This window comes from Archocentrus centrarchus, chromosome 20 (genome assembly GCF_007364275.1).
Source record: "Archocentrus centrarchus isolate MPI-CPG fArcCen1 chromosome 20, fArcCen1, whole genome shotgun sequence".
Taxonomy (NCBI): Eukaryota; Metazoa; Chordata; class Actinopteri; order Cichliformes; family Cichlidae; genus Archocentrus; species Archocentrus centrarchus.
This window is the reverse complement of record NC_044365.1, coordinates 25,454,326-25,478,876: the sequence shown is the minus strand read 5'-3', so window position 1 is coordinate 25,478,876 and position 24,551 is coordinate 25,454,326. Positions and strand designations below refer to the sequence as shown.

The 24,551-nt window shown below is 40.2% G+C and overlaps 3 protein-coding genes and 1 non-coding gene across 4 annotated transcripts; all 4 read right to left on the bottom strand.

Moving 5' to 3' along the window:
* Positions 1-412: 412 nt before the first annotated feature.
* hhatlb (hedgehog acyltransferase like, b) lies at positions 413-7,498 on the bottom strand. The gene is made up of 12 exons (XM_030756992.1): positions 7,360-7,498; positions 5,056-5,199; positions 4,354-4,421; positions 4,161-4,274; positions 3,030-3,224; positions 2,743-2,952; positions 2,207-2,378; positions 1,819-1,963; positions 1,701-1,736; positions 1,416-1,617; positions 1,180-1,321; positions 413-1,104 (listed from the first exon to the last, which is right to left on the bottom strand). The coding sequence occupies exons 2-12, from the start codon at positions 5,159-5,161 to the stop codon at positions 893-895; spliced, it is 1,602 nt and encodes a 533-aa protein (XP_030612852.1). The 5' UTR covers positions 5,162-5,199; positions 7,360-7,498; the 3' UTR covers positions 413-892.
* A 596-nt stretch (positions 7,499-8,094) lies between these two features.
* LOC115799557 (glycine--tRNA ligase-like) lies at positions 8,095-14,172 on the bottom strand. Its single transcript, XM_030756779.1, has 17 exons — positions 14,057-14,172; positions 13,397-13,498; positions 13,169-13,271; positions 12,887-13,028; positions 12,720-12,808; positions 11,905-11,981; positions 11,675-11,820; positions 11,439-11,588; positions 11,195-11,357; positions 10,844-11,008; positions 10,626-10,733; positions 9,770-9,915; positions 9,595-9,680; positions 9,382-9,491; positions 9,200-9,293; positions 8,591-8,781; positions 8,095-8,483 (listed from the first exon to the last, which is right to left on the bottom strand). Exons 1-17 carry the CDS (start codon positions 14,099-14,101, stop codon positions 8,370-8,372), a joined length of 2,031 nt encoding a protein of 676 aa, XP_030612639.1. The 5' UTR covers positions 14,102-14,172; the 3' UTR covers positions 8,095-8,369.
* Positions 14,173-15,415: 1,243 nt separating this feature from the next.
* Positions 15,416-22,573, bottom strand: LOC115799576 (glycine--tRNA ligase). The gene is made up of 17 exons (XM_030756799.1): positions 22,286-22,573; positions 21,741-21,842; positions 20,861-20,963; positions 20,612-20,753; positions 20,180-20,268; positions 19,567-19,643; positions 19,323-19,468; positions 19,097-19,246; positions 18,842-19,004; positions 18,558-18,722; positions 18,371-18,478; positions 18,135-18,280; positions 17,960-18,045; positions 17,771-17,880; positions 17,444-17,537; positions 17,064-17,254; positions 15,416-15,931 (listed from the first exon to the last, which is right to left on the bottom strand). The coding sequence occupies exons 1-17, from the start codon at positions 22,535-22,537 to the stop codon at positions 15,806-15,808; spliced, it is 2,250 nt and encodes a 749-aa protein (XP_030612659.1). The 5' UTR covers positions 22,538-22,573; the 3' UTR covers positions 15,416-15,805.
* LOC115800000 (small nucleolar RNA SNORA84) lies at positions 20,345-20,481 on the bottom strand. The gene has a single exon (XR_004021633.1). It is a non-coding gene; the product is annotated as a small nucleolar RNA SNORA84 (small nucleolar RNA).
* Positions 22,574-24,551: the final 1,978 nt, after the last annotated feature.

Sequence of the window (24,551 nt, the reverse complement as noted above, 5' to 3'; positions counted from 1 at the left end):
CCAAGAAGCCTGTTCATCCTATTGTAGTATAACCAGATTCAGAAAGGCATGCGCTAATAACACCAACCCAGCAAAAATGCCGATATGTTCCTAAATAAAACAAATTTTTATGAAAAAGCATTTTTAGTTACCGGCCCAACTTACCTTAATGCATTAGATAAAACGGGCCATTCATTTCCATTAAAGGGGCCAACTTCTTAATTGAGTTTTAGCAGATATTCTAATGGTACCCTTATTAAAAATGATTTCTATTACTAATATATTTTATTATTGCATGTTTTGCATACCTTTTTTACATTTTCCCTTCTAAATGTGTTTGTATGTGTTTCATGTTTATGTAATTTACCTGATAAAGTTACCCTAGCAACAATAGGGGAGATGTCCACTCTTTCATGTCATTAAATGTATTTTATTGCCCAGTTCTGGTCAAAGCAATGATTCACCACAGGTGTCTGTAGCACTCCCTCCCAACAGTGTTAAAAGTGTTTTCCATGTGGAAGCATCAAGCAGGATTTCAGTGACAAAATGCTGATGTAATACAACAGAAATAGCTCACAGTCCTATGAGAAGCCTCCACGCTGACTCATGTAGTGTAAAAAGCCCAAACAGTTTCATCAGAAAGGTCAAAAACCTTCCATAAAGACACAAATTATAAATGCTTGAACAAATCATTGCAGTTCCTACATTGTAGTTTTATTTTTTTTTGTCCTGTCAATTCATTCATGAATTTGTGAATTCTTTTAAATTCTCCTTTAGACAAAAATACTTTATTCACAGTGAGGTTCTCCACATCCATTCAAAACCCATGTTATAAAATCTAGACACATATTACTGTTAGCATTTGGACAGAACTCACATTTTTTTTGAACCGTTTGTTAAAAATATCAAATATCTACTCTGCTTTTTCTTTGCTGGGATCTGCCGCTGGCTGAGCAGCAGCGGGTGAAGTTGCAGATGTGGGGGGACTGGTGACGGCGTTTGGAGGCGGTGCAGGTGGGAGTGGATCGGGATCGTCTATAAGGGCCTGTCTCCTCTCTTGCTCCTTGATCACTTGAATCAGACAGTAGGTCACAAACATGACGATGATGGTGGTTATGGGGAAGCCTGGGAAGGTAATTTGTTGTTAATTAGAGCTAGTAAGAAATTAAACCTCCTTTTAAAATGAAAATCCAAAATCACCTTTGAGAAGCAGCCGTTTGGCGACCAACTTGGCAAATTCCACACTGTTCAAGGCCAGAACGTTATACAACACAATGCTCCAGAAGTTGAAGGTGTTGAAGATGGCTCTGACACGACGGGTCATTGCCTCTGACATTGCTGTCTGCAAACCATTATTTATATACAACATGCACATTAAATCCCTTATCCATCATAAATCACTTATTGAAATGTACAAACAACCTCCTCTAACCAACCTCAAAAGAAGCAAATGGCTCCATAGAGAAGAATTTGGCTGTCCACAGCTCAAAGTTGAGACCAAAACAGTTAAGGAAAGCCCAGATCAGGACCACCTGACAGGGTCCCAACCAGAGGATTGTGATGCCGAAGGTGCAGAGTGTAGCCACAAGCTCCTCCACCACGTTCTCATGCTTTCCACCCAGGTAATTATACACATATCTGTGGATGAGGGCTTCATCAGAACTTCTATTTTCCACATGATTAACATGACTTTAAAATGCAGACCTTTCTGAGGCACTTACTTGCACAGCCAATCATTGATCCCTCTGTCAAAATGGCTACAAAACAAGCATCAGATTTAATACAACATATACCATATATACTCCTGGAATCAATCTTGTGTGATCAAGCTTCACTCACGTTTCAGCAAACACATAGAGCATGGTGATGCATTTTGGTGGTTTAGGAGGGTCAAGGTGATCCAGTCTGGATACTGTGTTGATGACTCCAAACATGACAGCAGCTTTTACCCAGTCATACACCAGGTTAAAGTAAGACAGACCCACTGGAAACAATGCAATGGCATCAGTTCTGCTGTCAGTTTCCTTTCCTCTCAAATAAATTAAATTAAAACTGCAAAAAAAGACTGAAGATTTCAAGATGATAACTAAAACCTTAGAAAAAAAAACATACGCACTGTGTCAAAGCTGTCATATATCTTGTAATGCTCAGTCTTCATTTGTGCATTTTCACATGCCATTGGGATTAAAAATATTAAAATAGGTATTTTTAGTGAAGTGGCGCACACCTAGAGCCCAGTCAGACAAGTGCTTCAGCAGCTTCATGTCAGTGGGGATGGTGAGGATGTACATGTAGTGAAAGAGGATGTCCACTACAATGATGACGATCAGGTGGATCACGCCATGCAAGTTGATATTCCACATCTCCCGCTCTTTCCTGGTCAGGTCAGACCTGTTGACCTGCAGAGGGCAGCAAACACATGTCACAGCTAGAGAGAAAGAGAAACTTTCAACCTCAGTAGATCAAGAGCACTCTTGTGAAGGTATACTCTAACCCTCTAGCCTAAATCAGGCTAGTTTTGTTGCTGATGAAAACATAAATGTATGTAAACTGCATGAACTGCTGAATTTATCCTTTTTACATTACACTGCGTGTACTAAATATCTTTATGGTTAGTAATGAGAAGTAAACAAAACCAGCAATGTTTGGTCACATATGCCTCATCAGTGACTGATATTTGACTATTTTGTTACACATGGGAAACTCTTCACTTTTTTTGCTTTCTAGAAACCTGAATTATTCTAAGACTCTAGTTCAACTTACTTGAACATAAAATTTATCAAAAGTCATGATGGGCCCGAAGAAAAAGAAAGGGAGGTAGAAGTTGTACTTGAGCAGCTCCAGGATGTTGTAGTTCCCATCTTTTCTTTCACAGTTCTCCAGAGCAAAACTCATACAGCGCATGATTGTAAACCCACATCCTCCATAGAAGAAAATGGGACGCAGCTCAAAGTCTCCGTCCACAAAGCCTGCCTATGGAGAGAAGATATGGGGAAACATGAAAAATATGTAGGTAATATACTGAGGGGGCATGAGTGCCAGCAGTTTACCTGCCAGGAAATAAAGGGTTCACACTTGAATGTAGCCAGGGTACAAAGACCAGTGACAAAGCAAAGCCAGCGAATTTTCACTAAGGAGATGCTGTAGAGCAGGATGCAGTGGGAGAGGATGAGGGTGACGTAGGTCCAGCCCATGCTGGTCCACACAGCAAGCAGACCGTATGCCATGTATACCAAGGACCTGTGCTGTGGGACAGAAAAATAGTGTCTGCACATGTTTGAAAATACAAAAAACAAGTTATGCCAGTTAAGGTGTTATTGTGGTCAGCAGTTTACATACACTCATCATCCCAGTCATCAGTCCCAGTCAAAAGTTTGGAGACATACAGGCTCAAATATATACATACACTTTTTAAAATCTTTTAATAAGTGGTGCTGAAGGTTCTACAATGTCTTAACTTGACAAGGCCAAGGCCTATTAACTTCTTGTTAGTGATACAACTGGTAGTTTCTGTTTGCCAGTATAAAAAGGATTTGTTTGACAGCACTCATTGGATTGACCAATACAGAATATGGAATAATAAAGAAGGAGGATTACCTCCAAATTCATCAACTTCCCCTCAAAACAACAGCTAGATGGTTGGAACTTGGACACAGCTGGGTGTTCCAACAGAGAAAATCCAAAATAAATTCAAACTTGTGCACCCAATTCTTCTTTTTTAAACTCATTAAAGATATATGGTGTACAATCATTTCACTCTGGAAAAAGAACCGTTCAAAGAAATCATTAAAAGCCCAAAATTACCATCACATTGATGCCCACCAGCCCCATGAGTGGAATAAACTACTGACCACAACTGTAACCTTTTAGAAGGTATGCAACAAAAACTGTATTGATTTCCTTTAAGTCTCCCCAGTAATGACACTTATGTCTATCTGCCTCGTCCAGTTCTTCATCTGTGATTTATGATATAAAAAGCCAGTGTGCAATGTTGCAAAAATAAATTGTGACAAAGAAGATTTCAAAGGTTGCTAAAAAATGATGAGAAATCAACTGGGTTTCATAGCAGCTCAATATTTCACTTGGACTATTAACCCTAGCAGTAAATATTGTTCTATACTACATAAATCCACCTACAGCAGCTCAATGAAAATAATCCATCAATCTATGAGCAGAAGCACCTGTGGAGCCAGCATGGAGCAGATCTTGGCAAACAGCACATGACCAGAGAGAGCAAATAGGATGTGCTCTCTGAAGGTGGAAAACCACATCATCCACTCAAAATCTGCCGTTTCCTGTAGACCCGTGAGCACAAAATTAAATATTAGAAACTCTTTTTTGTTAATGACAAATGATCTGCAAGCATTTTCTTACCATTTTCCTCCCAAAGTAGTACCATCCTGGCTTCACGCTGGTTTTGAATGTCTTTCTGTTTGCATTGGCTGACAATAGGATGGAAAAAGGATGAGGACAGTTTACACTTTGGTACAGCAACCAAGAGTTTCTGTTCAACGTGTTTTGTTTTCTTGCTCTTGAGTACAAATGCCAGACTTTTGCTACAGTGACAGTGAAACAAATGTAGGTCAAACAGAGGGCCTATTTTCTTCTTGTGCTCTGTGGTATTAATACTGACACCTGTTCTCCTCAGCATGATCTGCATAGCTCAGACTCCTCACCCTCGCACTGTGACACTGCCCCTATACTTGTACTGTACTTCACATTGTATTGTCTGTACGTGACTGTGCTACAGTTCCACATGAGCCTTACATTCATGTGGAACAAGAAGGAAGATAATTTATTCAAACTTAATTTCAGTCCCTTTTTTTTTTAGATTTAATCTGTACGATAACTTGGTTATAAAGTATTGATAGTCCAGGATAAAATCACTGAATTAGAGAGTGGTTAGCTGGTATTTTATAGCCATTTTGATACAGTTATTGGCCCTAAAGGTTTAGCAAATGTCAAACTCTGAGGATAAAGTAAACAACCTTTAAATAGAATGGTCTTCTGAGTTGTTTTCAATACAAATGATCAAATATAATATGCATCATATTCATCATGTTTACTCATACTCACAACTGGACACCTCAAAGATCCAGCTGGTGGCCCAGAACATGGCCAGACACAAAACAGTGTTGTAGAAATAAATCTCATACTTGGGAAGAGCAGCTTTGATCCCCATGGTGATGCAGTCGGGAGAGAGCGGCGTTCCGGAGGCTCCTGAACACAAACCGCTGAGAAGTCAGAGTAGTCGGCACTTTATCTGTAGGCCGCACCTAAAACACGTTTTCCTTTTTAAATGGCACCAAATAGCGCTGCACAGTTATCTTATCCTGCCTAGATATAAAAGAGATATCCTGATGGTTTCCCCACTTTCCCCTGTTTATATGTTTTAGATCCCACTCACTGCTGTACAACAGGGGGGGGGGGGGGGGGGGGGGGGGGGGGGGGGGCACATTATTCTTCATGAACAGCTGCAATCCTAAAAATAAAAATGAAAGTGTCGCAGTGCTATTGCAGTGTTTGTATGAGAAAATGTATTCCATTATTTTGTATAATCCAACTAAAATAGACTTCTGAAGTTTCTGTGACACATTATAAGACATGGAAAGTAACAAAAGCCATTTGCTTCCTGTCCATGTTTAATCTGTGACTATCTCAGGATGTTTACTGTACTTGTATTTTCATATTCATCAAATGGATGTATTAACTGATAATTTTGCATATTATTAAATGATTATTATTCAGGTGAAACCAGAACAGCAGTGCTCAAAAATACACCTCAGAGCAAAAGATCTGCACTCATTCAGCAGAACGGCCTCCATCTGTGTTATATTTTCATATTACTGGATCACTATGACTAACACATTAGCAAGAGGTCCTTGAATGTTTGTCATGTTGGTTTATTTAATGTTGGGTAGTTTAATCCAGGAACCACTCACAGGTGAAAGTTTTAGACTTAACTGATGATGTGGTCTCACTCAGATATTTCTCTGCACTCGCAAGCTAGCCAGCTGGCTAATAAGGGAAGCGACACAGCAGCAGGAAGGGTTGATTTCACCCTGAGAGAAATTAATGACCTCATGACAGAACGACATGATTGGTCACAATCATATCAGTTTCTAATGGCCCTGTGATAACATGGGAGAAAGTAATTCACATGATATGCTGGTGATCTTGGCGTAAATTGCCCACACCTTTCAAGCTGCCATCTTGTGAGGGGCAGATCTGACTGAGAAACCGAGGGATCTGCTCCACCACAGGGTTGCGACTTGTCAGTCACAGGACTTATCTGCCCTAAAGCATACTGTGTCATCCTCCTTGACTCTAACAAGCACCAGAATTTTCTTCAGTAATACTAGAAACTAGCAACTGAGACAACAAACCCAACAAGTGTTTCCTGAGGTCACAGAGGCGTTTTGCCTGGTCAGTAGAAAAAAATCCAAGTTTAATGTGCTTCTGCATTAGCGTCACTTTTCAGATCTGAAAGCTACATCCATCTTTTATATACAGCCTGTGCTATATACACTTTGATGCAACACATTTTCCTGATTTACAGTAAATTAATTTGCAGACCCCTGTAGGTCGCTGTACCTCATTTTGAGAACCACTGTTTAATCTGTATATATCTATATAAAAGCAACTAAAATAAATACAGGGGAGTAAAAACATTCTTCCTTTTCCCAAAATAGTGTAGTAACATAGACAAATCACAAGCAGACAACCTAAAATAGTACTTATGCAGTACTTGAGTGTATTTATAACATTATTGTCCACAATTGAGACACAGTTAAAGTGCTTTCATGCTGAGGCACTGCTTTTTTGATTTGATTTGCAAATAAATGCATCTGCATGATACTCACTGCAAACGCAAAGAATTTGTTCATTTTTGCTACATCTTCCTAATATAGCAAAGACAGGAACTTTCCATTTATTTACCTACTGCTTTGTGAATTCTGATGCATCTTCTTTGGTACCATAAGAACTTGTTTTTGACTTCTTATTTAAGAAATTCTGTTCCCGAAAGCTTGCAGAATAATACCTGATTTTAAGCCTTAATCACTTAGGAATGATATCTCTCTCTGGCTTGTGTAGATGGGCCGATTAGAATTTAGAGGCAACAACAAAGTGCCGCTGCCTGCTATTTTTAACCGAACAACTCTTCTGCAATGAATTGTAGCGTATGCATGCTGGACACAGTAAAACAGTTATGTTGCTGTAAGAGAAAAATCAAACTGAGCTAATTGCAATAACGATAAAGTACATTAAAAACCCATTCCTGCTTTCTCGTCACAGTGAATGAATGAGGTGCCTGCTGCTGAAATGCCACACGGTCATGCACTTCATTTTGTCCTCCACACCACCTGTTGTGATACTGACCTTGATCGCAGTAAGCCCAAAGAAGTTTTTTTTTTTTCTAAAAAAAATTCAAATTGTTTCAAAGGCACTTTAAAATGTCACATTAAAAAAACAAAACATGGAAGCAAAGATAAACTTTTACATCTGCTGTGCTTCTACAGAGTGCAGGTCAGGCTGCAGGTCCCTCTGACTCCCTGAGAGGGAGCTGCCACCCGTTAAAGGTGGCATGATGTATTTATACCTTGTGCACTGACACAGAGGGGCGGAACAGGAGGACTGCTAAATCAGTATAATAGACTATGAGCCACACAGCATCAGATGTCTGTTCAGGTCTCTTATGTTGGCATCTCATAAGTTATTGCATATATTTGATAATATGCAGCAACAAGTTAACAAAACCCCCAGAAACGTATTCACAGAAGCCATTTGTTAATTTAATACTGAAGAGTCTTAAATATTGCATCACACTGTTTAACATAACAATTTGAAGATTTGGGGAACTATTTTTTATAGTTTTAAATAAAAAGACCCAGATCTTTTTCTCTACATGCAATTTACCATGCCACATGTTGCCAGATCTGTTTTGGGATGGTCTAAGCCTGCTGCAATTTTGAGCTGCCTGTAGCCAAAGCTCCATGTCTCAGATTCGAACAACAAACTGGGAGCTGTAAAACAACACGCAGTGCCGACTAGTGACAATATCACAAAATACAATACAGTTTGTCATTTAAGCTGCAAATGAGCACACAACTGAACTGGAAGGCTAACGTTTTATTGTTTATTTGACAAGGCCAACCAAAGGTTACAATATATATATAAAAAAAAAATAGGCTTTTAACTGTTCTCTGCTTTCATAGTTTGTATGAGCAGATGCAATCCTAAAAGTTTATACATCTGAAATGCAATCAAATTGTAAGGCAGACTATTAAATTCAAAATTCACAGTGTCTGGATACAAATGGAAAATAACACTGTATTAGATTTTTTTTTTAATTTGGTTTTCATAGATGGATGAATGGATGGTTTTCTTGGTTACTCCTTCTTGCTGGTCTCCTGTCCTTCAAATAAGGGGAACTTGCTCTCCACATCAGCCCACTTCAAGGTGCCGTTAGCCAGATCTCGTACAATGTCTGGCAACTCCATGACCTGTGATATATTTTTGTATATTAATACCCAAAAGAAAAAAAAACAAAAAAAGAAAAAAAAAAACAGATATGATACTTTTTTTAATTAGAAATAGTTCATTGTTCTACCTCAGCCCTGATTTGCTTCATTGAGTCGCGGTCTCTCAGAGTGGCCGTGTGAGGCGTCTTGTTCACTGTGTCAAAGTCGATGGTGATTCCAAACGCCACACCGATCTCATCTGACCGCGCGTAACGCCTGCCGATGGACCCTGAAGAGTCGTCCACCTTGTAGGACACACCATTTCTGGTCATAGCCTCAGCTGAAGGCAGACAGATGAAGGAAAAGTGAGGAAGGAATCAAATCTGATATTTAGTTTCATGTAGAAAACCATCTCATTAGTTTTAAACTTTGGGAAATTTGCTTAAATGTGAAGCAATAAACAGAGGAAAAGTATAGCTAGAGTACAGCTACACCTATCAACCTCTAAAGCTCGCCAAGTAATACTACTATGTATACTCTGTATTGCAAGACTTGTAGCTATTTTTAGTGTGCTTCACACCACACTTTAACCCTGACAAAACCATACAGTCATGTGAAAAAGAAAAATATCATACTTATGCTAAGCCAGGCTAAGGTAACTATCTAGTGGAATCAACCTTCTTTTCAATAGTATTCCCCAAAAGCTATTCCCATTCCCAAAACCTAGTACTCTACTGAAATGTAAACATTAGACTCACCTAACTGGAGGATAAATTGCACAAACTCCTGGTTCTGGCTCAAAGGCAGGATGGAACATTTGTATGGAGCTACAGTGGCAGGGAAGCTGAAATACTGGACACGAAACAAATCACCTTAAATTATAACAAAACGAGCATGTAACTGGGACTAAGATCTGTTTCCTGTTGTGGAGCGTTCTTACCGTCCTCTGTTCATCCCCCTCCCGGATGTGGAATGAGTGCTCGTAGATAGAGTACATGATTCTGCCAATGCCAAAGGAAGGTTCGATCACATTGGGAATGATCTCCTCCACTGTGGCAGGAAAAAAAAACAGAGACAATTAAGGTTTTTTCCCCCCTCCAAATTAATTCTTCTACTCTGGCATTAAAAAAACAGGTTTGATGTCACCTCTTACCATGCAGGGTTTTCTGGAACCTCTTCACACTGACCATGTCTTTGGTGAGCTTGAAGGTTTTGCCCTCCGTCTCAAAGCTGAACTCCCTGCAGACAGAAACACAGCATCACCAAGTCACAAAATTATACATAAATGAACTTTATGGTTGTGAACAGCAGGCAGAGTCATTAATCACCCTGTTTCACTGAGAAGCTTTTCCTGATCGCTGATGTAGCACTCATCACAGAGAGCCAGGTACTCCAGAGCCAGCTTGGCATCTTTTTTGTAGGCCATCCCGATGGCTCCCTTGTTGGGCTCAAACTGGACAACATTTACCGTTTTGTGAGAAGAAATTAAGGCGTAAAACTGGCAGAGATTTTCAGAATACTGACAGTAAAGTTTTTGGCACTTTTTATTAGAGGAATAAATGCAAGCATAGGTGCTGTGAAACCTTTGAAATCAACTTAGTCTTTCTTGAAAATACACAACAATAGACCTTAGAAAGGATGGATGAAGCCAGTGAGACGCACCCACTGTTTGGGGAAGTTATGCTCTGAAGCCTCGAGCTTTCTGGTTATCACCATCTTATGTTTTCAAAACAAGACCTGGCTTAGAGACACTGCACATCCTTTACCCTGTTTTCGTTTATTATTACAAAATAAACACCATTCTATATTAAACAGGACTTTAAAATAGCTGCTGATAAACTCATCAGGAAAGTGTTTACTGAGATCATAAAAGATCATTTTAGCATGAAATCTAAAAGGCCATTTTGAAATATCTTTTTTGTACAGGGTCAGCTTATGAAACTCTGGATCTTTCCCATAGTTTGCCTTTTGTCCTGTGTCTGTCTGCTGTCTTCTCTTTCCCCTCACCCCCAACCGGTTGTAGTAGATGGCTGCCCCCCCCCCGATCATGGTTCTGCTGGAGGTTTCTTCCTGTTAAAAGGGAGTTTTTCCTTCTCACTGTTGCCAGGTGTAGGGTTTTCACCTCACAATATAAAGTGCCTTGAGGCAACTGTTGTTGTAAATTAGTGCTATATAAAAGGATATGGGCTCTTTTAACATCTTTTCTGCCACTAGGGGGACTTTGGTGGCTCTGGAATGACATGAAAGGTCATAACAGGAGCGATCAGCACAGCCCACAATTTCGATCCAACCCTGAGAAAGAAAAAAAAAACCCACAATGGTACAACAAGATTAAAACAGGACAGTGTTTTTTTAAATGGTTTTATAAGCCTGTACGTGGGAGTAACAGAAAAAATATTTACATAGGAGGTTTTGGATTCGGCATCCCAGCAGTCGCATGCGTAATGAGCCATCTCGTTTTCCATGTGCTGCCGGAAGCGCACTTTGTCTTTGGACAGTCCCACTTTTATCAGATAGAGGTAGATTCTTCCAATGAAGTAGCCCAACACAGAGTTGTTGATGACTCCCTGCATCAGACAGACAGTGAACATAAAGATTTGCATTAAATACTGAATGAACTAGCAAACCTGTTTCTATTCATGCTTTCATTTATGGTCTATAAGTTTCAGCAGACATTTTAACATTTCAGGGTAACCATGCAATTAAGGTATGGCTTTGGCACTCTAAGGTAAGTCAGCAAAAATGTTACCTACCTGCTCCACAGCATCTCCCAGCCTCATCAGTTGCGCAGACTGTCCGCTGGTCTGAGCCTTGGAGGAGAACAGCATGATCTCCAGGTCGGCCACGCTGGAGAATTTCGGGTGGACCTTCTCATTTGGGTCGACAAAGTGCTCGATCTCGGCCATGGTGAACTCCCTGTAAGCAGGAGAAGTTAATGTTTCACTCAATATCCACTGAATCCAGGGATAATTCACTTTAAACAGAGTTCCTGATCACCTAACACGAATGAGTCCAGAGCGAGGGGATATTTCATTCCTGAAGGAGTTTCCGATCTGAGCAGCAGCAAAGGGAAGCTTTCCCTGGTTGAACTCTAACAGGCGCTTGAAGTTGAGGAACATTCCTTGTGCTGTTTCAGGTCTCAGGTAGCTGCGAAATCAATATCAGCGCACACGATTTCAAAGCTGCAAAATAAAGACACCTGACACAAACGTTGTAGGTGTAAATATGAGTACCCAGGCATGTTTCCTCCAGGCCCAATGGATGTCTGAAACATCAGGTTGAAGGAGCTGGGAGGTGTGAGGTCATTTCCTGTGGCAGGAGACTTGACATTGTATTTCACAAACAGATCGGCCAACTCCCGCTGAGCGTAATTATCCATCTGAAACAGAGGGACCACAAATGCATCAGAGGATTACTTCTTCACCAACGCGCCAGAGCTTCCGTGCGTTTGTGAAGTACACACCTGTGTGATTACACCCTCCATCTCAGTCATCTTCTCCGCTGAGCATTTCTCCTCAGACATGAGTTTTTTTAAGTGAGCTGTGAGGAATCAAAAACAGAACACAGACGTAAGGATTTTAACATGCATTTTTTTTAAATTATTCTTTTATTAAAGTGTTTAGTTCTGTGATCAGTTCGGTTTTAGCCCAGAATGTGTCTAAAAATTAAACTGCCAACAAGTCCGTTATAAAAATGTACAATAAAAAAAAGTGTGAAAGGTTATACAAAGAAACCTATACAGACAACACGCAGCTCTCTCCCTGCAGGAAAAGGAAATGTATACACGCATTTGCTGTTAGATGCAGTAACCTTCATACTGTCTCGATGTGGCGTTAAGAGTCCTTGTTTTTATTTTTGGCAAATGTTTTCAGACTTTTGGGGCATTAATTTATGCTTTTTCTTGTTACTTTGACCCCCAAACATAAAATCTATAATCTATAAATCTGTAAGTTTGACAATTTGCCAAAGTTTCAACCTAGAACATAGTAGGCTATACAAGAAATGACACATATTAAGAATCTCTCAAAATATCTCTCTAACTAACAGTAAGGTTTATTTGTTTTTAACAGCCAGAAAATGTGAGGCAAAAACTTTAACACACTCTATTTAAATGTCAAATGATTATTCCCATCATTCATTGATGCCTTGACAGATGTCAGATAGAGGAACACCTGAAAAGATTATTATCAAGAAGTACCATGATATATGCTATACTCTGACATAGTAATTTTAGTATTCTGTAATTTTCTCTGTTCTCTGTCCATGTCATGAATTCACCTTTGAGAAGATGATCTGCTCGGTAGCATTCTCCTGTCTTGTCATCTTTCACCATGTAGTCAGCAAATTTATCCACATGTCCAGACGTCCTGAAAGAAGGAAGCAGGTTTAGGACAAATCTATTAGAAGTCAAACTTGGGTTAGTGCTTTCTTTTGAGTGTTCCTACTTGAGGACGGGCTCAGGGGTCAGCATGGTGCAGTCGATCTCCAGGATCTGCTCCTCCTGGATGAAATGCTGCCTCCAAACCTGCAGGATGTTGTTCTTCAGGGCGCAGCCAACTGGGCCGAAGTCATACAGGCCGCTCACACCTGAGGAACAAGTTGATTTTTCATGACTAATTAAACAGTGAAGCTAGATATTTCCTGAAGTGTTTTCTTGTGGTTTACAACTTCCTCTATCAGCTTCCATTGTTCATTGTTTTGATTTTCCTTTCATTCTGGTGCTTTACCTCCATATATGGCAAAAGCCTGATCATAGAAGAATCTTCTCTTTAGTGTGTCTTCCATTTTCACTCGGTCCACTGTGTCATCCTTGGGCTGCAGAGCCAGTTCCTGTAACAGGAAATGATGGTTTGTAGCATTATTCTTTAACCAGAGCGAGGGTCATAAAACAGAAAACATGTCAAGCTGAGAGTGGAATCAGCACAAAGGCGAAACAGAAGCTGTGAGACTCTCACCTTTGCTTCAAGAGTCTTCTTTCGTGCTTTCAGCTCTGCAGCAGCTTTGCTCACCTCCTGCTCAGAAGCACCTTTCTCCCGTAACTCACGGACCAAGTCCCCCTGCAGAAAAGGTCTACATGTTACCTCCTCTTTGCACCGTCCTAATGAATGTTTGATTTTTTTTTTTTTTTTTTACATTTCTTTCTTTTTCTTTTTGCAGAAGTGCAAAAAATATTTTTTCTTAAAAAAAAAGAAAAAAAGACGCAGTTCTTCAAATTCTTTTGTAGGAATCACTTATAGAAAGCAGTGTCTGAAAGTGAAACAATGTTAAGGCAAGTCATAACCTTTCATTTTAACCTCAGCTTATATGCTATTGAGGCTCTGCCATGTGTTTTTTTTTTTGCAGGATAATTGTGTAGTTTTTCAGTTTTATTAAAAAAGAATAAGAAATGCTGTGATACATGAGATATGCTGCAAAAGATGGCAGATGCTTGGAATGATCATGCTCTATTGTTCTAAACCAACTATGATTTAAAAAAAAAAAAAGTAGTAAAAATAGGCACTTGTTGAAACTGCAGTTATTTATTTGAAAAAAAAAAAAAGGAAATCTGAAAAATGAGCACCATCTAGTTCAGTTGGCTCAGGTTGTATTTGAAACCTTACAGAAAAAAAACGTACCTGTTCCCGCACAGCCTGCCTTAAAGGAGCAAGTATTTCTTCCATCTTGACACTCGAACACGTTTTGCTTCTCTGGATCTGCTTCGAGTTTCCTCTTTGCTTCAAGCTTTCTTCAATCTGAGGGAACTGGAGGGGAGGTGATTTTCTCTTTTATAGTCTCTAGCAATGAAGTTGTTCTGTTGCATCATCCAGGAAGCTCAAACAGAGTTCATTAATTCTGCTTTTCTATGAAAACTGCTGTTGATCCTTATTATACTAGTAACAGCCTAGTATTACGTGCACTGTGTAAACAAAAAGCTAGAAATAACTTGTTGTGGCTCTTTTACTCCTCCATCCACCAATGAGCTGTGTTCATACTGTGTAGACAGCTGACTACAGTACCAACAAATTTTGAACAAACCTGAGGATATGGAGGCTTCTCAATATCTGAGACAAGTTGAAAAAATAGATAAATAAAATGAGGATCCATTGTGAATGAGAAAGCAGCCAAAAGAAGCTTGGTGGCACAATTTCCTGGTTCATGGAGGTCAATTTTATTATATATATATATATTTTAACCTACTGAAGAACTCAGTTGTGACAAAATGTGGAAAATAATGAAAAATTGATACTCCAGTGTGCTCAAACTCTTGATTGGTACGGTACATACGGCAGAATAATTTTTTTGTAGAGACCCCAGTAATGTGGTTAAGCAGTAAAATATCCATTTAGTCTTTGTGTATTAGGCTTTGAGTCTTTCTAAATCACAGAAATATAGTTAGAAGGTCTGACTTAAAGACTGAGCAGTTTTAGAATTGCCAGTTAACCTACGCATATCTTTGGACTGTGGGAGTAAATCAGAGTACAACCCCCCCCCCCAAAAAAAGACCAAAGTAGGGCTCAGGAAACATATGCAGACTCCACATAGAAAGCTCGAACCCGCAGTGGCTGCACAGTGGTGCTAACTACAGCACCACCTGCTGCTTTGAGCCTTTTATTGTTGATCTCTAAAAAAAAAAAAATATCTTGGATTTGGATGTTTTAACAAAAACAATTTAAGATGCTGTATATTTGTCAAACACATCAAAAATCAATCCAATCCACTGTGTTTTAAACACAGTAACTTGATGTGTTTAATTTGGGTTTGTTAGGCTGATTATTCTTCAACATTTAAAACTTGTTTCATTCATGTTGAGTTTTAGCTTTTTTGTGTTACTTTTTCCCATTGGAGCTCATCATAAAAACTCCCAAATTAACCCGAGCTCAAGAATCCATTTGTTCACCCTTTAAACAGCCATTTTTGACATAATTTATGCAGTTGCAGTTAAAAGCAGTGGTTTTATGTTTCTCAGCTTCAAAAACAAGAAGAAAATGCCACAGTTCTCTGTCCGTGTCCTGTAAGTGCTGACTCTTTTTATTGAAACTGTTAAATAGCTCAATCACATCTGCCTGAAAACTGGAATGGTGGAAGTTTCCTTCCACTGACAACACCCTGATTACATTTTCTCCCTTTTACAACATATTGGGATGGTCGTACATGGATGAAATGCTGCTCATCAATGGAACAACAGTCCTGTGCAAGCTTTGCCACAACTGTAAAGATATGATAAATACATGACAATTTAGTGATTGCAGTGGTGTGGAACACAAGGAGGGCTCTGTGCACCACTACTACAGCTCGTCACAATTCGGTCGCAGTATTCTTCCTGGTGAGGCATAAAGCAACGAGTCTGTGGATTTTTCATGGAGTGGCTGGCAGATGAGTGAACTTTATTCTTCGTTTGTGTCCTTCTTGCTGGTCTCCTGTCCTTCAAAGATGGGGTACTTGCTCTCCACTTCTGCCCAGGTCAATGTGCCGTTGGCCAAATCCCGAACAATCCCGGGCAGCTCACTGACCTGTGAGGAGAAAAAGGAGCGTTTACTTAATGGTGTTAAATGGTGTGTGTGGAATTCTAGGTAAAATGCACTTGGGGCAGTGTTAAGTCATGTTGCTGTCAGAATAACAGTCACAAAATGAGTACACAGAAAGAGTTATCAATTAGTCTAAAGATATTTGTGGCTCACGTTCTGGCATTACTCAGACCCCAAAACGTAATAAAGCATAAAAATCGTAGAAAAAGACCCTGATGCCAAAAAGAAAAAGAAAAAGAAATAAATAAATAACACTTGGGGTTGTTATTCCATGACTAAAGAGCAGTCGCACAGTTTATGGATGCAGCTGTACTGATTAAAACAGACGAGTATCTGTTCCATGAAATGTGAGTGAATCAGACGACTGAAATACATCATCTACTCGCACACTAGGAAGCTCAGTCTCATTCCAGCCACGCACGGCCTCACATTTTTCCACTCGACATTATTCCTCTGCCGAGGGGGGAGGCATGTTTTCGGTGTTGTTGGGGTTTTTAGTTTGCTTGTTTGTCCATTTGTGTTTCTCTCAGCATAATAATCAGAAATACCATCAAGATGATTTCATGAAACGTGGAGAGACGAAGAGCAGGCAGAGGAGGAAACTCACTGGGCCTCATTTACTAACACTGTGTACGCACAAATCATTTCACACATGAAAAATTTATATATATATATATATATATATATATATATATATATATATATATATATATATATATATATATATATATATATATATATATATATATATATATATAATATAATATAAATTTTTCATCATTGTTGGATGCGATCACTTACAGTCTGATTTCTTGGCATTATCCCATGGATGCTGGAGAACCTTTGACTGATCATTAAGAATACAAAGGCACTCTAAAAATGCAGTACAATACACACCTATTCTACTGTGCAGTCTGTGTTTTGGAGATGATTTTTCATACTTCCATGGCACCAAATCATTAGTATGATCAATCAGGTCAGTGAGATGAAGGGTTATGAAAATCATTTCCATGGTTGCTTAGATTTTCTCTCTTTGTGCAATGTGACAAAAGCAACCAACCTGTGCGACACGCACATGTGAGAAAATCAACTCAAATCAAATAAACTGAAGCAGTACCTCAGCCCTGATTTGCCTCATTGAGTCGCGGTCTCTCAGAGTGGCTGTGTGAGGCGTTTTGTTCACTGTGTCGAAGTCAATGGTGATTCCAAACGCCACTCCAATCTCATCTGTCCTGGCGTAGCGCCGCCCGATGGATCCTGAAGAGTCGTCAACCTTGTGAGACACGCCATTTTTGGTCATAGCCTCAGCTAAGAAAGGGAAAAGGAGGAAATGATAAAAGGGAAAAAACACACACACACACACACACACACACACACACACACACACACACACACACACACACACACACACACACACACAAAACCAATAAGTAGCTGCAGAAAGTGTTGTTTTTGTTCTGTGACTGAAATAGGACATATCATTATGCGGTCACTTACATAATTCTCTTACGAAAGGCATGAATTCTTGGTTTTGACTCAGAGGCAGGACGGAGCATTTGTAAGGAGCTACAGTAGCAGGGAAGCTGAAGTACTGCGATAAAAAAGGAAGGAAACCATTACAGTAAACATAAAACAACATATGCAAAATGCCAAAGTAGTGTACAACAGAAAGCTACAAAGGAAAAAACAAAACAAACCAAACAAAAAGAAAACCACAGGCTCAGCTATGAGGCATTTAATTTGATCGGGGTGGGGCGTGGGGGGGTGAATGCAGCAGCACTTCATACAGTGGCATTTTGGACAGAAACATGTTGCCAGACTTACCGTTCTTTGTTCGTCGCCTTCTCTGACATGGAATGTGTGCTCAAAGATGGTGTACATGATCCTACCAATGCCAAAGGAGGGCTCGATCACGTTGGGAACAACTTCCTCCACTGTGGACGACAGAGACATTATAAAAGCGGTCTCTCTAGTATCATTTTCCTCTGGTCACTCTGGTCGAGTGAAGCTCACCGTGCAGAGTCTTCTGGAACCGCTTCACGCTGACCATGTCCTTTGTGAGTTTGAACGTCTTGCCTTCGGTCTCGATGGTGAACTCTCTGAGGAGCGGAAATGAAACATTAACGGTTTCTGGAAAAATTAAAATGTCTCAACTATCAGCATGAGACTGATTAGCGACAGCACTCACCCAGTCTCATTGAGCAGCTGTTCCTGGTCTGTAATGAAGCATTCATCACACACAGAAAGGTACTCCATGGCTAGCTTAGCATCCTTCTTATATGCCTTCCCAATGGCTCCTTTGTTGGGCTCGAACTGCACAACATTTACAGTTTTGTGTGGAGAAGTCAAGGAGAAACTCTGATCACAACATCAAAAGGTTCTTTCTTGTTGCAGAACTTCAGTGCTGCTGCGATTTAAGGATATAGGTTCTTTTAGAGGCTTTTCAGCAACCAGAGGGACCTTTGTGGCCCGTGCGTGGCACTGCAGATCGTAACATGACCGGTCAGCGCAACCCACGATCTCGATCCAGCCCTGCAGGGGACAATAATCACTGAGCAAGAGAATAAGAACAACCTGATAAGCTGTAAGGAAGCTCTGAAGCGGAACGTACATAGGAGGTTTTGGCTTCAGCGTCCCAGCAGTCACAGGCGTAGTGAGCCATCTCGTTGTCCATGTGCTGTCGGAAACGCAGCTTGTCTTTGGCAATTCCAACTTTAGTAAGGTAGAGGTAGATCCTCCCGATGAAATATCCCAGGACGGAGTTGTTGATCACTCCCTGAACGAGACGGGACATTTAAGCTACATTTTATGCATATTTTTGTTGTGTTTACTACTTAATCTCAATAGATAATGATTATTTTGGATTTGTCATTGTTTTTTTAAGGTTATGTTTACCTGCTCTACAGCATCCCCCAGCCTCATTATCTGTGCAGACTGGCCACTAGTCTGGGCCTTGGAGGAGTATAACATGATCTCCAGATCAGCTACATTGGGGAATTTGGGGTGGACCTTTTCATTCGGGTCCACAAAGTGCTCAATCTCAGCCATGGTGAACTCTCTGCACAAAAACATCAGGCAGTTATATTCCCGTTTTCTCTCTCATCTAAAAACAAAAATATTAGTTGAGCCAGAGGACGTCCACCTCCTCACCTAACACGAATGAGTCCAGAGCGAGGAGAGATTTCGTTCCTGAAGGAGTTTCCTATTTGAGCAGCAGCGAATGGCAGTTTTCCCTGGTTGAATTCCAAAAGACGCTTGAAGTTGAGGAATATTCCCTGAGCTGTTTCAGGCCTCAGATAGCTGCAAATTCAGATTGCTTAAAAGTCAATCAATGACACAAACGCAATGAGTGTTGAGTGTTGAGGAGTCATTTTACCCTGGCATATTCCCCCCTGGTCCGATGGATGTCTGAAACATCAGGTTGAAGGAGATGGGAGGTGTGAGCTCGTTTCCTGTGGTGGGCGACTTGACGCTGTATTTCACAAAGAGATCGGACAGCTCTTGTTGGGTGTAGTTGTCCAGCTGGAAAAAATGGCAACACAAAAGCCAAAATCAGTGACTCATAGCCCCCCCCCCCCAAAAAAAACATGATCCCTCATTTCGTCTCACTTAACACAGACCTGGGTTATGACACCCTCCATCTCAGCCTTCTTCTCTGCTGTGCACTTCTTATCAGACATCAGTTTCTGAAGATGTGCTGTATGACACAGAAAAACATGACAGTCATGTTTTATGAGTTGTGATAATCAGCAGTATGTGAAATATATAAGAAGCAAATTATATTCTACCTCCAGCATGAAAACAATCTGAAAACCAATAAGCTACATGAAACATGCTTGTTTTTTTGGGTTGTTCATGTCATTTGAGATACCTCAGTTATTAATGCTTCATAAGTTTTGTATATTACACAACATTTTCAGCTTTCATCAAGTCATTTTTGCTCCATCTGGGCAAATTATTCTTAATTAAGCCTTTAAGTAACTGAGATGTCCTCCCTCCATCACCATAAGCTTCTGGTACAGTTCCAGCCTCTGTGATTCTAGCAGCTGTATTTCTATGTAAGCCCTGTGTGATTTCTGCTGGTCCAGCCACTTCCATTCCCCCTCAGGCATAACAGCAATACCCAGAAAATAGTAGCAGCAGTTGTCCCTCTCATCTGCAGAATCTCATGAATAATACAGATGCAGCTTTAGTTTTTGCAATGCTGGAAGACAAAAAGCAAAACATGCTCACCTTTGAGGAGGTGGTCAGCCCTGAAGCATTCACCATTCTTGACATCTTTCACCATGTAGTCAGCAAATTTGTCCACATGTCCTGAAGTCCTGGTGGAATTATAATACAATAGTAAAGGATTAAATATGCATCCCAAAGAAATGCGTACATTTCCATGCCATTCAACAGTGTATCTGCAACCGGGCTATGGAAGGCTGCTATTAGTGGCAGCTCCCATGCATAAAATTGCAGAAATCAATATGCGCCTGTTAACAAAAACCCACAGTTCAGCACTTTGGAGCCGACTCTAGGAACCACTAGGCGTCTTCTTCAGCAGTTTCTGAGATTGCCATTTATTAGATATACATGAAGAGCCTATAAAATCCAAAATATGAAACCTTTGGTTTATACCACGACTACAACAACAGATGAAAAAATATTCAGTGCACCTACTTGAGGACGGGCTCGGGGGTCAGCATGGTGCAGTCGATCTCCAGGATCTGCTCCTCCTGGATGAAGTGCTGCCTCCACGCCTGCAGGATGTTGTTCTTTAAGGCACAGCCCACAGGGCCGAAGTCGTACAGGCCGCTCACACCTGGGGAACATTACTGCATGGTAACAGAACACTTAAAGACAGCGTTGTATGCTGGCTTAATAACCAACTGAAACCTTAATTTTAACTGCTAGCTATCCAAGTCTTACCTCCATAGATAGCGAAGGCCTGGTCATAGAAGAATCGCCTCTTGAGGGTATCCTCCATCTTGGTTCTGTCCACGATGTCATCTTTAGGTTGCAACGCCAACTCCTGCAATTTTTACATAAAGTCCAAAAAAGGGGAAAAGTGCCAAGATTAAGACAGAACAGGTTTCTACAACAATATCTAACCATTAAAGTTTATTCTTAACTTTAAGACACTGAGCTTCCAGGACCCTCTTAATTGCTTCCACTGCATTATACTGCTTTCATTTACTATACGGATCTGACTCAGGTATCATTTCATGACATTCGTCTAGTTCTTTAATAACCCAATGTCTGGATCATTTGAAGAGTGCAGTCATTCGGGGGAGGCTCAGAGTAGAGATGCTACTCCTCCACATCGAAAGGAGCCAGTTCAGGTAGTTTGGGCATCTGACTAGACTGCCACCTGGGCACCTCTCGGGTGAGGTGTTCCGGGAATGTCATACCGGAAGGTGTACCCCTGGGTGAGCTGGCTGGGGAGAGAGGGGTCTGGGCTTCACTGCTTAGGCTGATGCCCCCCGACCCAAGTGGAAGATGATGGATGGACATCTGGTGGTCTTGAACAGTAGGGAGAAAATTTTAACTCTGAAGACTTTGTAGCATGGCTGAAAGCTCTGAAAATTCATGTGTTCTCATAATCCCAGATTTCATCATTCTTTATCATTTTGGAATAATTTTCATAACATCCCAGCCTGGTGAATTGATTGTACTCACCTCAGATTTAATAAAAAGCATCATATTTTCAGAGCGGCCTGGCTGTCTGCAGGTGTGTAAGCACTTTAAGTGCACATCAAGTTTTATTGCTTCACAGTACAGTCAGTTTAAGTGGACTCGAATTACTTACCTTGGCCTCCAGAGTCCTCTTCCTGGCCTTTAGTTCTGCTACAGCTTTAGTAATATCCACATCTGGAGCTCCATCCTGTTTCATCTGGCGAACCAGGTCCCCCTAAAGCAGAGAGATGGCTTCAGACACAGATAAACCAACATACTTGCTAAAAAAATATTCTACCCAAGTATGGGCATGTTTACAAAGAAATCACTCAGCTTAGGGCTCAGTGTTTTATAGATTTTCTGTCAGGAGTACAAATTTTGACTCCTTTCCCGACCACACCCTTTCCACAAGTGTCTGCAGCAGAAGCAGCAGCACCATCAGTTCACTGAAACGTGGCAGAGGGCGCAGACATGACTGACAGCTAACGTTAGCGGCTAGCTAGAAAGCGACTGATTCAGTGACAGCTTCGCAAGCAGCCGGTCCGGTTAGCCGGCTAGCCTGACGAGCGAGTAAGGCAAATGCAACAGAGTGGGAGGTACTAAAAATATGTCTAATCACAGTGTTAACAAACACTCATAGTCTATATCAGTAAAGATAAGGCGATAAGTCACAATTACCTGTTCTTTGACTGCAAGCCTCAAAGGGGCGAGAATCTCCTCAATGTTGCCGTCCATGGTTTGTCCTTCCGCCAGCTGCAGCCACAGGCTCGTCTTCTTCTTCTTACACAAGCACACCGACGTTGAAAACGGTCGGTTTTTACGCGAGTAGCGAAGTGACTGCTGAACAAACCGGACCGTGGACAGCGGGCAGGAGCGGAAAATCTCAGTGCTGGTCCTCAGCAGTGCCGATGCCGCGCCGCGAAGAAGCATGGACCGCCGTAATGCGAGAAGGGAGAATGATGAAATCTCTGAGAGCAGGTAAACACCGCTTCTGCCGCCCAGGAGCACTTTCTCCACGCGACGCGTACGCTGCGCGCACTGTCGGCAGATTCGTCACACATGAGGGGGTTTAAAAAAATAAGTTAATAAAAATTAAAAAGGCAAAGAAATAAATTATGTTAGTTAGCCTACATTATACATTATTATTGTTTTATTGTCTTTAACTACTAATACATTAAAAAGTCCTGAGGACCCATTAGTTTTTTGTTATCTTATCTTGTGTGTCATATCTTGCGCACCCTATTTATTTATGTTGTGCAAACATGACAATTATTACACGAACCCAAGACATTCCTGGAATCTATCTAGTTAATATGTATGCACAAAATTACTAACTTTTTAAGTTTTTTTTTTTTTATATCACCTTATGCGTCTTTAGAATCTGTATTAAAATGAAAAATGTTCAGTGGAAGTTAAATTATATTTTGTACCAGCTTGAGGGGTAACTGTGTCTTAGTTTGAAACAAATATTAGTTAGCAAGTGATCCACCATATGTGAGATTCTGGGCAGATGTTAAACGTAAAAAAAAAAAACAAAAAAAGGGTAATAGTCAATTGATAGGCTTTTTTTAATTTATTGCTCCTTAACCAGAAGGAAGCACACTGTGGCCACTGTAATCGGTTAATGTGATTTTATTTGTCTATAGACCAACATTCGAATTCATTATCAGCTCATACAGATGTTTGATACATTAGTGCAACTCTAATCATTTATTCCAGTTATTTTCAGAAAGGAATTCTTTTTCCTAGTAAAGACAGCAGAATAACTAAGACTGCTATGAACCAACTTCAGTCTGTTTATTGTAGGCTATGGGTCAGAACTAAGTAATTACAGTAATTTTTAAAAAAATTGTATCTTTGCTTGCCTTTCTATGCACACTGTGAAGATGTGCCCATCTATCTTGTACTATATGTGTTTATTATTGCCATGTGCCACTTTATTGGGTTCCCTCTATGATGTGAAATAGCTAAAATGTTTTGTTTTGGGTTTTTTAATTTTTTTTTATTTACAAAAACATATTTGATGACAAGTTTAAATTTATAGAACAGGCTCCTGGAATCACAATGGTCTTTAGCATGTATAACTATTAAAAGGATCAGCCACTGCTTGATGCACATTTACATCCAAAGCACAGGCAGAATTCCAAGTGGCCAAAGTAGAAATATTTGAATGAAAATAAGAGCAAACGGTGCTAGTGGAAAGCATTAAAAAAACCCTAAACCATGAATTTTAATGCATTTGACTGTGTTTGTAAATGAATATTTCATTAGGTCAGCTGTAAAATAAGATATACAAAATATGATGTATTTTGCATATTCTCTCCAAATGTTTTCAGTCTATTCGCCGTACATTTAACAAGTTCAGATCTATTCCACTAGGTGGTAGCAGAGGTAAAATAATGCGCTACAGTACAAACTACAGTACAAAGAGTGATCTGAGGGACCTTTTCCTTCATTCTTCACACAGCACGGCTGATTATGATTTTAAAATTTAAAATATTCTGAGTGTGTGAATGGCTACTTTTTTCCAACTAGACTTCAGAATACTTAAGAGCAAAAGTTAGCAGGGAAATGTTACCTTCATGCCTGATTTTTCTTCAGATTTTCTTTTTACTTTTTTTTTTTTTTTAACCTGAGAGCCCAGACCCTAAACTCAGGTAATCACGTGACATTTTTATAGTTTTGCGGGAGTCATACTACAGACCAGTGACACCAAAGTCCTCCTATAAAACCTCTGATTACGTGCAGTTGAAAACAGCAGGTAAAATAACCCTCCACATTAGGGCACTGAGGGCTCTTATATCCTACGGAATACTAATTCTCTTTTTATAAATACATTTTTAGGGACTAAAGGTGCTCCAAAACTCGCGTAATTTTGCACTTGCATGAAAAGCCGTGAAAAGTTTGGTATAACTTTTATGGGTGTGGCAGCCATGCCATAACA

Excerpts from the sequence above, each read along its gene's own strand:
- hhatlb (XM_030756992.1), bottom strand. The coding sequence starts at position 5,161 with ATGGGGATCAAAGCTGCTCTTCCCAAGTATGAGATTTATTTCTACAAC. Across the intron at positions 3,225-4,160 it reads GCTCCATGCTGGCTCCACAG|CACAGGTCCTTGGTATACAT; the intron begins GTGCTTCTGCTC and ends TCTGTCCCACAG. Across the intron at positions 1,964-2,206 it reads CTTGTCTGACTGGGCTCTAG|TGGGTCTGTCTTACTTTAAC; the intron begins GTGTGCGCCACT and ends CATTGTTTCCAG.
- LOC115799557 (XM_030756779.1), bottom strand. The coding sequence starts at position 14,101 with ATGGAAGAAATACTTGCTCCTTTAAGGCAGGCTGTGCGGGAACAG. Across the intron at positions 13,029-13,168 it reads GGCTTTTGCCATATATGGAG|GTGTGAGCGGCCTGTATGAC; the intron begins GTAAAGCACCAG and ends CTTGTTCCTCAG. Across the intron at positions 9,681-9,769 it reads AAGCTTCTCAGTGAAACAGG|GGAGTTCAGCTTTGAGACGG; the intron begins GTGATTAATGAC and ends TTCTGTCTGCAG.
- LOC115799576 (XM_030756799.1), bottom strand. The coding sequence starts at position 22,537 with ATGCTTCTTCGCGGCGCGGCATCGGCACTGCTGAGGACCAGCACTGAG. Across the intron at positions 19,644-20,179 it reads GGCTGACCACCTCCTCAAAG|CACATCTTCAGAAACTGATG; the intron begins GTGAGCATGTTT and ends TGTGTCATACAG. Across the intron at positions 19,005-19,096 it reads TCTGGACTCATTCGTGTTAG|AGAGTTCACCATGGCTGAGA; the intron begins GTGAGGAGGTGG and ends GTTTTTGTGCAG.